The following is a 12,351-nucleotide window of genomic DNA, read 5'->3' on the forward strand; positions in this document are numbered from 1 at the left end:
TTCTTTTCTTTTCTTTTCTTTTCTTTTCTTCTTTTCTTTTCTTTTCTTTTCTTTTCTCTCTTCTCTTTTCTTTTCTTTTCTTTTCTTTTCTTTTCTTTTCTTTTCTCTTCTCTTCTCTTCTCTTCTCTTCTTTTCTTTTTTTCTTTTTTTCTATTTTTATTCTCCAGGCTTATTTCAGAAAAGCCACCAGGAAGTTACTGGGTTGAGGTTTCTGTTGTAGAAGTGTATAATAATGAAATTTTTGATCTTCTGGCCAAAGACAGTTTTGGAAAAGTATCTGGCGTCAAACGTGATGTTGTCACAACCAGAGAAGGAAAGAGTGATGTTCCATTGCTTATGCATGAGTAAGTGCTTGATTTGATCCTTATTGTCTGACCCTGATCTGGTGTCAATGCAACGTATAGCTGTCAGAAAATTGCATTATAGGCACCAGTTATCGCTTCTAAACAATGAGTCTTCACCGTATGCAAAAGAACAGTTCTCACTGTTTCCATTAGCTCAGTCTGTTAGACTGCAGTTGGCTGCAAATGTCAAAATACTTTCAGAAATAACAGTACATTTAGCTTGTGTTATACTCCTGTGTTAAGTGCTTTCCACTCAGAATACCTGAAGATATCTGTGTATTTTTTTTTGGCTGGACCTCGGGCATCTTGTCAGCTGCAGAAAAAGAAGGGGTAACCCACTCAAAAAGCATTTGCCTTTCAGTCTTATCAAATTATAAAATTTACGGATTATAATAGAAATATTTGTATTTCTTATAGATTTTTTAAGCAGCTGTAGAGTGCTAGTTTTCCCTACACACCCTGGAGTTTAAAAAGTACTTTAGAAAGAAGCAGCTTTTAAATGATCTTTTAATATAAATACCTATCTTACACTGCTTAGTATTCTGTTTTCTTAACTGGAGGCATTAAAGTGGGAATTGACATTCTGACATTTGAACCTGTAGTTCTCACAGATCCAGGTTCTTCAAACTAAAAGCTAAGAAGTAGCTAAGATTTAGCAGGTGGGTTGAACTAGATGATCTCCAGAGGTCCCTTCCAATCCCAACCATTCTGTGATTCCACCTATTCAATTTTAAAATTGTGTCAGTGTATGGTAAGTTTGATTCTTAGTTACACATCTCGACAGTATAGGGGAGCTGAGGCATTTAAGGCTACAACCAAACTTATTTTAATGCCTTCTTGTACTTACTAAGCATTACAAAGGCTTATTCTAGTACACATAGGAATGATTCTCAGGGTTACATATGTGTAGTATACAAAGCAAATGTATAATACTTTTGTGTTATACATAAACCACTTGCCTAATTAGACTGTAAAAACCACATACTAATAACAATTCATCAATTAAAAAGAGCGAATCTCTTTCAGATGCCTCAGTTTAGTAATGGGTGTGGAGTTTATGCTCGTATTAAATCAGCATTAGCAAACAAGCTTTTGACAAGCAGTACTAATGGCACCAGAGAGCTGATGCTGCCTGATGTAATTAAGTTACTGGACATCTCCCTGTGAGCAGTCAGCATGTGAATAGATTCCAGAAGGGAACTTTTCTGCTTGTATACTATAGAGAGGTCTAGAAACTTAGAAAACAAGTTCAGCTCCTTGGGCAAATAATGTTTGTGAAAAGAAATATCTTACCCTATTGAAATGTTTAGCAAAATATTATAGTGTTTTATGTTTCTGGGGAAAATATGATATTTTTCTTCACTTGTCTATAATAATGCTTGTCATGGCCTGATCTCTGCTTTTCCAGAAGGAATTAGAAGTCAGATATGAAAAGCATTCCCCTCCCCCACCCCAATTAAAATAAAACACTCCCTCAGTGGAAATAACGGAAGGCAGTATTTTTGTCTTGTGGGACTTAGTCACATAAGCAGACTAGTAGTTGTTTGTTTATGTGGGTTTATGCTAGTGCCAGAAAGCCTTGATAAAAATACAAGAATGTACCAGAGGGTTGCACAAACATACTTTTGTTCTACCTTGTTATGCACATTAATTGACTTGTATTTTCTAGCCATTGAACTGCTCATAGAAAAGTGGGACCCCAGAAAAATTGTAAAGTGTCTTTATTCACCATGGGGGCTATATAGCTTCCTTTTCTTTCTGTGAAATAATAATCACTGCAATATTCTAAGAAGGATTAACATTTGCAGCTGGGGCATGCATGTTCTTCAGTCTGGAGGTTAAATGTGATTTCCAGAGATATTCTGCACCCTTGATTGTACTGTGCATGCTCCATAAGAGCATGGAATAAATTAAAAATTACTGGATCTTGATATGATAAATCCTTTTGCCTTCTCTGTCTGTATTATGCTGAGTGGTGGGTTTCTCTCAGTCTCTGTTCTTGGATTTCCCCAGTTGTGACTTTACTCCAGCTCTTAGCATCTGGTTAAGGGTCTGCTGTCAAAGGAATGAAAAACTCCTTCAGAAGAGGCTGGGAGCAGAGCCTCACCTGTGTTTGCTGAACCTTTCTTGAAGGAACTGATATTTTTCCTTTGACTAGAGAAGAAAGGAACAGTATGAGTTGGAAAATGAAGATGGGTGAATATAGTATGGATATGATGGGAGCTGAATTTTCCCTGCTTCATCAGAACCTCCAAGTAATTTTTTATTATGGTATTTCAGAAACCAATATACTGGCCTGGTTTCATTCCTGAAAAATGCCTACTCCCCAAGGGAGGTTTGCATAGTTAGTGGGTGACCCCTTCCTTTTCCTAGGCTTTTGGGAAAGGAGAAGTGAGATGTAGCTGGACTAGTGCCATAAAGAAAAGAACTAGAAGCTGCAATAAGGTTTCATTTGTCCTTCTAGTTAATAAAATGGCTGCTCTGTTTATTTCTGTAAATTTTAATTTATGGTAAAGGAACTTGGAGCCTTGAACTATGCATCTCTTAAAAACCACTTATCTCAATTGATTAATAAATACTCAGTTCTAATGCAAATATAAATAACAATATGGACTTGTATCTCAATTACAATGCAAGCAGTGAAAAAGTCCAATTCATAAACAGCTTATATTAATAATTACACAGAAAGATTAATAAGTAAAAGCAAACTCAAAGTAAGGGAACCATTGAGTGAGGCCACCCAGCTGCCTGAAATCTAAAGTAAACAGCTGGTGCTTTGAATAAAAACACATCCTCATTTGTGATAATATTTCGTCTAGAATATACTGGCCTGCTGGGTCTCATTGGCTTATCCATATATCCATTAAAGTACAGTAGTCTCTTTCCCTCTAACATGTACATCTTACTGAATCACAAAAACCTCAGTTTCTTTCTTCTTTTACGGCTTGGTTGTCTTTGGAGAACATTCAGCATTAAATTTTTAACCTAACCACAACAGGGATTCTCTTTGTAGAATCTGGTCCTGGAACATGCGGTACATAGAGCACGATAAAGTCCTAGAGATTATACTAAAAAGTTATTACTGTCAGTCCTGCTGAGAAGCTGCTGTTGCAGACTTGCAGCGCTGGCCTGGGGATGCTTTTTACCTCCAAATTCAACTGCAGTTTCGCAGGGGGTGACCAGCACTGGCAGCAGACCCTGAGGCTCGTCTGCTTCTGCAGAGGCTGGTTGGAGGACAGCAGCTTGTGGGTCTGACCCCCTGCGGCAGACGACTGCCTGTCGCTGCATCCCAGTGACGGCTGCTGATCTCTCGGGCCACCCAGCCCTGGCTGACCAGTTACTGGAAGATGAAGTTCCAAACTCGGGAAGGTAGGATCTGCCTCCTTGGACCTGAGGCAATAGTCAGACGACCCTGGGGGGAGGCTGTGCCCCCTCTGGCCATAGGAACTAGAGCAGCTGCTGCCCTGCTGGTGCTCACACAACCAGGGAGACGTTCCCAGGGGATGCAAAGGGGCAGAGATGTTACGGAGGAGGCCACTTCTGTGGCTCAAGATTGACAGCAGATGTCTATAATGATCATTTAGCTCTTGCAGCCCTGGTTACACAGGGCTTTTAGGCTACACAGCTTTTAGGTTGCTGCTTCTCTTAAATGTCTCTAAGCATAGTGAGCCTAATGGTTTTTCTGTTCTTCAGATGCCCTTGCTTTATTTTCAGAGGAAATTGTTTTAGCTGGGTATAGCTCTTTTGTCTCTGAACTCTTCAAGTGTGGCTGCTCTTAGCACAAACTAAGTTTGTGCCCAGTGTGACTTTCACTGCAATCGGCCCCATCTAAGTCATGCCTTTTATCACATGCTTGCTTTTGCTGAGTGTAGCAATGCGGAACCAAGCCTGTAGCCTGTCAGGAGGGTTATTAATGGGTCTGGTGTTACAGGGCATTCAGTAACCAGGCTGTGATATGCAGTCATAATAATTTATACCCTCATCTAGAAACCAATGTTTAGGCGATGTGACTTGAGTGATTATTGAAGAAGGCAAAGCTGTGAAAGGAAAGAGTAGGCAAGCTTACCTCATTTTTTCTGAAACATTGTGACCCTGGAGGAAATCACAGTGTTTTTTTCTTTAGCTAATCAGTTTATTTCAATTTCTGTGTTAGGTTTTTGTCCTTTGATTGGTCATATTTACAGTATTTCCTTTAACTGGAAAAGAAAACAGATAGTATGAGATTAAATGGCCTATAGAAACCTATGCCTGTCTATTCTGATACTGTGCTGGAGTCTCTGCTCATTGAACAGTGGAACAGTGCAATGGAAATTTCTTCCATGGATTCTTGATTTAATTCCAAATGTGAAATATGATTTATATGACTTCTAAAGGCCCGGAGAATTTCCCCCATCCTGTCCCCACCCTCCCACCCCCCGCAAATTCTGCAACTCCCAAAGAACAGGATCTACCTCAACATAAACTGGACAATTCCACTCCTGTAAGATCAGAGATTCCAGGCACATCTAAGGCTGTTTCTTTTCTTCCAAAGTGTGCAGGTGTAGAAATTTCAGTCCCTTCTAGAGCAGAGCTATAGTACCTATAGACCCACAAGGCTGGCAAGCCACTTCAACTCTTTCAGTACTATGTCACAGCTTTTGTCTTGAATTTCCATCTTGGACTACATCCCACTGAAAAAGTCTATATATAGTTGTTTGTGCAGCTCAAAACTGAGATTAATATAAGGAGTAAAAAGAGTGGGGAAGTGGAAATGCTCAGATTCACATCTAAGTTGTCACCTTTCTCATGTGATTTTTACTGAGTCAGTTAAATCATCTGCTTTTTTCTTTACTTCCTAGGACTGTTGAAAATGCATCGGAGTTTTTGCATCTAGTCAACAAAGGCCTACAGCTGAGAGTCAGGCACCCAACACTGGTGCATGCTCATTCCTCTCGTTCTCATCTGGTAGTTACATTGACCATAACGACAATTGTCTCTGCAGATAACTTTGGTAAGTAATGTGGTAATAAAATATGTCTAGAGACAGTTGTTTTTTTGAAAAACAATCTGTGGACTGAGAGGTTTTCATGTTGTTTTTTCCTCCTTTTTCCAACATTTAATACATTCCCTCAGTTCCTTTTCCATTGTTTAACTTCTACATACCTTCCTAAATAACAGACCAGTTTGGTGTTTGAATGCTACTGAAAGTTCCACTTTCATAAAAACTTTTACTTTTCTTTACCTGTCTTGAGACAGAGTTCTTGAAGCTTTATACCATGAAACAACTGATGAAATAAATGTTATGAATAAGTCATAAGATACTGTATAAGATAGATAAGATATCAGTAAGGTACATACTCCAATATGGTAGTTAAATCACTTTGTGTGGGATATAATTATTCATACTAAGTTTGTGGTAAAGCTAACCATGCATTTTAGGGATCATGATATGATTTGGGGTAAGAAAGAATTATTTTTTTACCCGAGGCCTTGCAAAAACATCCATTAAATTCAGTGTCTCTTGAACTGTTAATAATAGGCCACTGTAGAAACAAACAACATAGTTGTCTTATTTACTATTGCAAAACCCGTATTTCTACTTTTCATTACCACACCAAGATTTATCAGTTTATTGCTTTATGAATAACATCAGCTTTTGGGGGGTTAACTTTGTTTTCTTTGCTCATGTTATAATTAGGCTCTCTGCTTCCAGTGCTGTGGTCCATCTCCTTCATACTTTGCAACAACAATGTGGTTTTAGAAAGTGGAAAATATTTAACATTTTTTTCTCTTAGATTGCTATCAGAAATTAAACCAACAATATTAGCAAAACAGAACAAACAGTGGCCTCGCTTACCTATGGGCCTTGCCAAAAGACACAGTTACTTTACAAGTTGTAGCTCCAGTGTTCCAGATGTTTGCTCTAGCCCGTTCCAGATTCTTGTCAATCAGACAGATGTTACTTTTCAAAACACAGTGTTTACACCGTTAGCACACCAGCCATCTTGTCTAGTCCAGACTTCCCTTGGCCCTTTTGAATTGCCATTGCTGTACTGTGTCATGCTGTCTGGCAGCAAAGCTCCACAGAAATGTCTAATTTAAGTTGAATGCAGACTCAGGCTTTCAGCAGTGCTTGGATGAAGATGCACGATATGTGCAGGCAGAGTAGCGCTGCAAATGGGGCCTTGCTGCAGCAGTGGGGCAGCGCATTCTGTCTTGTTTAAAAGGAGCAATTCCTGATTCAAAAGACAGATGCAATTGTCAAATGTCTCAACACTGGAGATCTAAGTCACTAAATAAAAAGTTATGAAGTCTATGATGAGTTCTGCACCTAGAGCCAGGCTGACAAGCCAGCACCTTTTCAGGCTTGATTAAGGTCTCCTAGCATTTTGTTTCAGTATTATCTGTTGTTTGAGGAGAGCAGTTACTTAATTTCTCAAACTGAAGAGGAACAAGAAAATTTATTTTTACACTGTATGGCCTGAAACCATTTATTCTGTATAAACCAACGCAGCTGCTCTGTCTACACTGTGAGCAGCCAGCTTGGGTTTTAGCAGCAGCCTACCTGGAGAGGTACAGAGCTCTGCAACACCATTCAGTTTGTTCCTCACTCAAGTTTTGCAGCTGGGAACTTCGTAGTATTGCAGCTAGACTTTTTAAGCACCCAAGGGAGTCTTTTGTCTCTATTACTTGTAGCAGGGTACGTGCCTTTTATTCTTTTATGGCTTTCAGAGAGGGAGATGGATGAAAACCAAAACATTGAAGAAAACAAGCAAAACTGCTTTGGGAAGGCCCTTTTGCATATATTCCTGCTAAGCTAATGTGAAAGCAGCTTTCCCAAAGAATCTGTCTTCCTCTTCCTTCCCAGCAGAGTGAAAGCCAAATGCTGCTGCTGAGGAAGAGGAAGGACATGAAACAGTCTGGTGCAGCTACAGAACTACTAGTAGTAGTATGTAACCAACCTGAACAAGTGGAAGTAATGCTGTTGAGGCCAATAGCCCATCATGTGAAGGCACAGCGATGGCATATGAGGGCTGAAGGGAGTCTAGAGGGAACAGCAGAAAAGTACAAAAATAGAAGAGGCAAGATAATTGATTTTTTTTAATTTTTGTTTGTTTGTTTGTTTTGCCAAAGCACCAGCAGGTGATGTTTCGAATACACAGAAACAGACTTCAGAGCTTACTGCTCCCAAACATCCAAAATCTCACTTTGGTTGTTGTCAATCTACAACATGAAAAAATGCCTCTTAAAGTCCTTACTAGAGTCCTGCTTCTTGTTTTCCACACAGAAGTGTGAACAACAGGGATATTAGATAAAACACAACCTAAACAAGTCTCGTTACCAATGGGTACAATTGGTTTGATGAACAAAAGCTTAAAACAGAAAAAGTCATTCATCCTGCCTGTGCCATTGATTCTGACTTGTATATTAATTTTGTTAGAATAGCCTAAAACAGCAAATACTGTTCTTCCCCTATTGATGCCCCATTTTTTCCCCAGCCCAGTTTCCAGTGTCAGTGAGAAGCTCTCCTTGTTTGTTTTTCCCATTAACCAGGTATTTCATGGGAAGATGAACAAACGAGTCAGAGACTGAATAAAGAGGTTTCCTGCACCTTTCCACAAAAAATGAGGGACAATAAATCCACCTCTTCTTCTAGAGCCTCTTCACCAGCACAGCTCGAAGCAACTGAGAAAATGAAGCAAGTCAAAACTAGATTGCAGCTGGTGGACCTGGCTGGGAGCGAGTGTGTTGGTGAGTGAATGTGTCTGTTTATGGAATGGTGGGCATGTATCCTCACAGATCTGGGGTAAAATAGCTGCCTTTGCCTCTTTATGTCGGGATATGTGCTACCCTGCTTCACACAGGGGGTGGTTCAAATACACCGATCCTGGAATAAGCAAAAAATTGGGGGCTGATTGTTCCAGTTTTACACTAGTACAGTTTAAGTGAAAAATCTGACTGCATAAGACTAAAATAAAAGCCCAGGGCGGTTACCCATATCATAGGTATATTATTTGTTCAGACTGGTTTTATTAGGCCTGTTTTTCTACTCTGCGAATTAGCATGTCTTTGTACAGAAATGTTTAAAGTGCATAAATTATTTAAATATTACAAATATCTACAATAATTGATATCAGCACGTGTGGGTTTTTCTACCTTGCTGTGAAAAAAGTCTTGGAGGAAATTAGTGTTGAAAAGATAATATTGTTTTCATTGTTTCTTCAAAGAATTTTTCTCCTCCCCCTCCTCTATGCACACAATAATTTCAAAAACTTGATTATTTCCTAAAGAACAAGCTTTCTTACCAAAAAAAGCCATGCAGCCAAATGCACCATTCCAGAAAAAATGTTTTGAAAACTGAACCAGTATTATGAAAGAGTCTTTTACTTTACTGCCAAGAATTCTTGCTTTTGCTCACTGTTAAACATTTGTTCTACAGAGAAACCTAATATAATACATTATAGTTTTCATTTGCTCTAAGTGCTGGAAACTGTTTGGTAAATGAGCTACAATGTGTGTGTTTGTTCTCTGAGCTCTACCAGGGCAAATGTTTACTTGGTTTAGGGCTCGGTGGGCCACATCCCCCAGTGAAGCCCAGAAGAACTGTGCTCACACAGATCAGTGTTAGATGTGGCACAGACTAACCTGTGCCATCAACTATGCTGGTGAAGATTTGAAGATGTTGAACTTATTCTGATAAAAATTACGGCAGCTATTAACTCATAATTGGTTTAATATGTGGACAAATCTAGGTGAGCAGCAGTAGCAGTCAGCACCCCGTCTGGTTGGCTCCACAGCCATCCTGGACCATTTTCAGCATTTACTAAGTAGTCCCTTTTTTACCAAACTAGGTTTCAGTTTGAAAGCTCGGCTAAATGCTTTGATAATCAATGGTTTAAACATGTTACCCTCTCACCTGTTTGCAGTTTTCTGCTTTAGGGTGCTATCCATTGTCTCAGGAGTCCACCTTCACTGACCATAGAAGAACCCCAGGGATGTCTGTAGACACAGTAAAGCCAGATTATTGACACCCTGTGGCAGGGTCTTCCAAACCGTTTTGCCTCTGCAAAGAGAGTCTACCGCTCCAGCCTCATCTTTTCCAAATTTCATTTCTCCAGCCCTCACTGTCCAGACTTCTGTTAGTTTTTTTTCCTGTAACTGTGCATTTTTACACTTGCCTCTTGAACACCTGTTTTGTTCTCCCTGTTGGGAAAATAGTGGCTTAAAGGGAAAATAAGATCCGTTGCCTCTCTCTGTACAGCCTCTTTGTCTCTCCAGAGGTAGAACAGAAGGCAGTTGCAGGATCTGTCATCCGGCTGCCATTAGCTTGGCCCAGCATAGATCGTGTGCTCTATCTAATGAGAAGTGATTGCAGGTGCATCTGCAGCTCATTCTTTAACCTTCCTTCAAAGAGCAGAAATACTGATCAATGTATTGGCAGTCTGCAGTAAACAGTTGCTGCATTTTGCTTTTGGCAGGGATGGACTGGAAGTCAAGGTTCAGAATTTGAGTTCAAAAATGCAGTGTCAAAAGTTGATGATACAGCAACAGAATCTTTCACAATTACAGTTGAAGCAGCTTTGCTTAGTGTTACCATTGCCCTTTTCTACACTGTCCTAGGCATGTCTGGAGTGACAGGTGCAGCACTGAGAGAGACGTCACTTATTAACCGCAGCTTGTCCGCCCTAGCAGATGTTCTTGGAGCAATAGCAGAGCAGCGATCTCATGTACCATATCGAAACAGCAAACTTACGCATCTGCTTCAGGACTCTGTAGGTAAGAGGTTATTGTGACTTCCGCTTAACAACATAGATTTCCCAATCTTTCCCCTCCTTTGTTGTGTAAAACTAGAGGATGATTTTGTATTGCTGCCTTCTATGTGGGCCTCTGTTCAAAGTCTCTGGCTCTGAAGCAGTGTGAGTACACAATGAGAGCTCTGAACTCCTCCTGAATTTGACTAAACATTGCTGTTTCCAAGGTTCAGTTTAGGAATACACTTGTAAAAATCACAACATCTCTAACAGGATTGTGTAAAGGGTAGTAATTGCATTTTATTGGTGTTTCATGTCAGGTACAGTTTACAAGTTAAGCTTCAATCTTTATTACTACAGGGTGTAGTCACATATTTGCACATTCCTTAACCTTGTGCTCTGTAGCAGTAAGACAAAGGAGGGAGATAGAACATATGCATGGACTGTACTACAGCCCCTTCTTGTGTTTAGGTCACCTCCTCTTCTCTAGCTCCTCATCTATGCAGAAACAGTTTTAAATCAAGACTAGTGCCTCCAGCAAGATCAGATTTGTATCCATCCATATAGTATATTAGTGCATTTTTGTTCAGCCAGAAAGCATCAGCCCTTTAGTCTTCAGTTCAAGGCGCAGACAGTGACAGAGGTAACAGTTCTTCAGAGCTTCTGAAAGACTACTAATTTTTGCTTGAACTTGGAATTTCACCTAGTGCTGGAATCCCCACTGTGAAAAGGGAAAGCCAAAGAAAGAAGTGAGTTTAGGAGCTATGTTGTATGGGCACTGAGCCTGGTTTTAGTCAGATGTATGCCTTGGGTGACACTATTCGGGTGAACTGTCAAAAGTGGCAAGTTCCTTGTTTGTTTAATCATTCTCTGTGAACTTTTAATAAGTGTTTTGCTTTATTGCCACAAAATAAGCCATTTTGCCATTACCTTAAATTTACAAACATCTGACAAAGCTTAATGAAGTGCCCAGACCCATAACATACATGCAGACTAACGTGAAGTTAAAAGGAGAAAAAAAAAAATCCATATTACAAGTTGTGAAACATTTATTCTTCTGGGGCAAGTGTCATATTGCTAGATATAGACTTCCCTTGAAGGAGCTGTCTGTTTTCAACAGCCCTCTTCACTGGTAGTCTTCAGCTTCATAAAAGCAATGGTAGGCTATGCTTCATTGTTGGGTAGATTAACACATTACCAGTATATAACTTACTGAAAATAATGAGGTATATAAGTATGTTTTGTCTTTTTCTTGGTTTTAGGAGGTGATGCTAAACTCTTGGTCATGCTGTGCATCTCTCCTCACCAGAAGTATTTAACAGAATCAATGCAGTCTCTGGGATTTGGAACTCGTGCTCGGCAAGTTCAGAGAGGACAAGTCAAGAAAAAAAATTTCCCAGTGCAGAGTAAAGCAAAATAAAACCTAAGACTCCTGTGGAATTAGAGTATTATTAATGAGTTCCTCAGACTGAAATGTATATTGTTGTCCTAAAGCCATTCTTTTAGATATCAACTGCCAGATAAAATAAGCAATCCTCAATATGGCATTAGTAAGCCATAAACCTGCTGATAATAGCAAGTATTGACAACAGCTACCAACCATAGTGGAATGACATAGAAATAAATCAGTCTTTTTTCAAAAAGCTTCTTTAAGACATGTTTTTGGTGATGTGTTTCCTTTGGGCAAGTAGAACTAAGTCAACAGAGCCCTGATTTTGGATGGCTCATTTCTGAAAGGCCAAGGGTGCAGTCTATTTTCTCAACAGAAGACAAGAGTCTAAATGTCATTCCAGTGCTTCAAAGCAGGGAGTGAAATACTTCCCCTCCACTTGGATTAGAATGAGACATGTCACTGTGGCTTGCCTTTCTGTCTAGGATGGATGGAGTCATTCCTAATGCACCATCAAGAGGTAGGGGTGCAAAGGAACCCATCAGCTGTACTGAATGGAGCTCTGTTCTCTGCTTTTAGATAGGAACTAGTGGCAGTAGTGAGACGGAGAAAAAGAAATAAGGCTGTATCTGTTATCCCTCTGGAATGTAGGTTAGGAAGTAAACGAGGGATTGTACGACTTTGAAAATGCACACAAGTTAAATGGTTGGAGTGAATCCCAACTCCGCTGAGTTCACTAAGGCTACAGCTTTGCCTGTTTTGGATTTTTTGCTCCCTGACTGAACAACACATCTTAATGGCTAATGAGACCTACTTGTACAACTCTTCTACTAGTAGTCCGGCCTGTTGTTTCACTTGCATTTCTGAAGCCAGTTAACCATATCAC

The 12,351-nt window shown here is 39.8% G+C and overlaps 1 protein-coding gene across 1 annotated transcript in view; it reads left to right on the plus strand.

Moving 5' to 3' along the window:
- The window catches only part of KIF25 (kinesin family member 25), a gene marked incomplete at both ends in the record, with an annotated part of 40,535 nt that extends 29,040 nt beyond the window's left edge, over nt 1–11,495 (plus strand). Inside the window, 5 exons of the mRNA XM_080342730.1 lie at nt 168–344; nt 5,183–5,334; nt 7,878–8,075; nt 9,945–10,100; nt 11,338–11,495. Coding sequence (XP_080198856.1) covers nt 168–344; nt 5,183–5,334; nt 7,878–8,075; nt 9,945–10,100; nt 11,338–11,495 — 841 coding nt within the window. The remainder of the gene's footprint in view (nt 1–167; nt 345–5,182; nt 5,335–7,877; nt 8,076–9,944; nt 10,101–11,337) is intronic.
- Between the last annotated feature and the right edge of the window lie 856 nt (nt 11,496–12,351).

This window comes from Nesoenas mayeri, assembly GCF_963082525.1.
Source record: "Nesoenas mayeri genome assembly, chromosome: 3".
NCBI classification, from domain to species: domain Eukaryota; kingdom Metazoa; phylum Chordata; class Aves; order Columbiformes; family Columbidae; genus Nesoenas; species Nesoenas mayeri.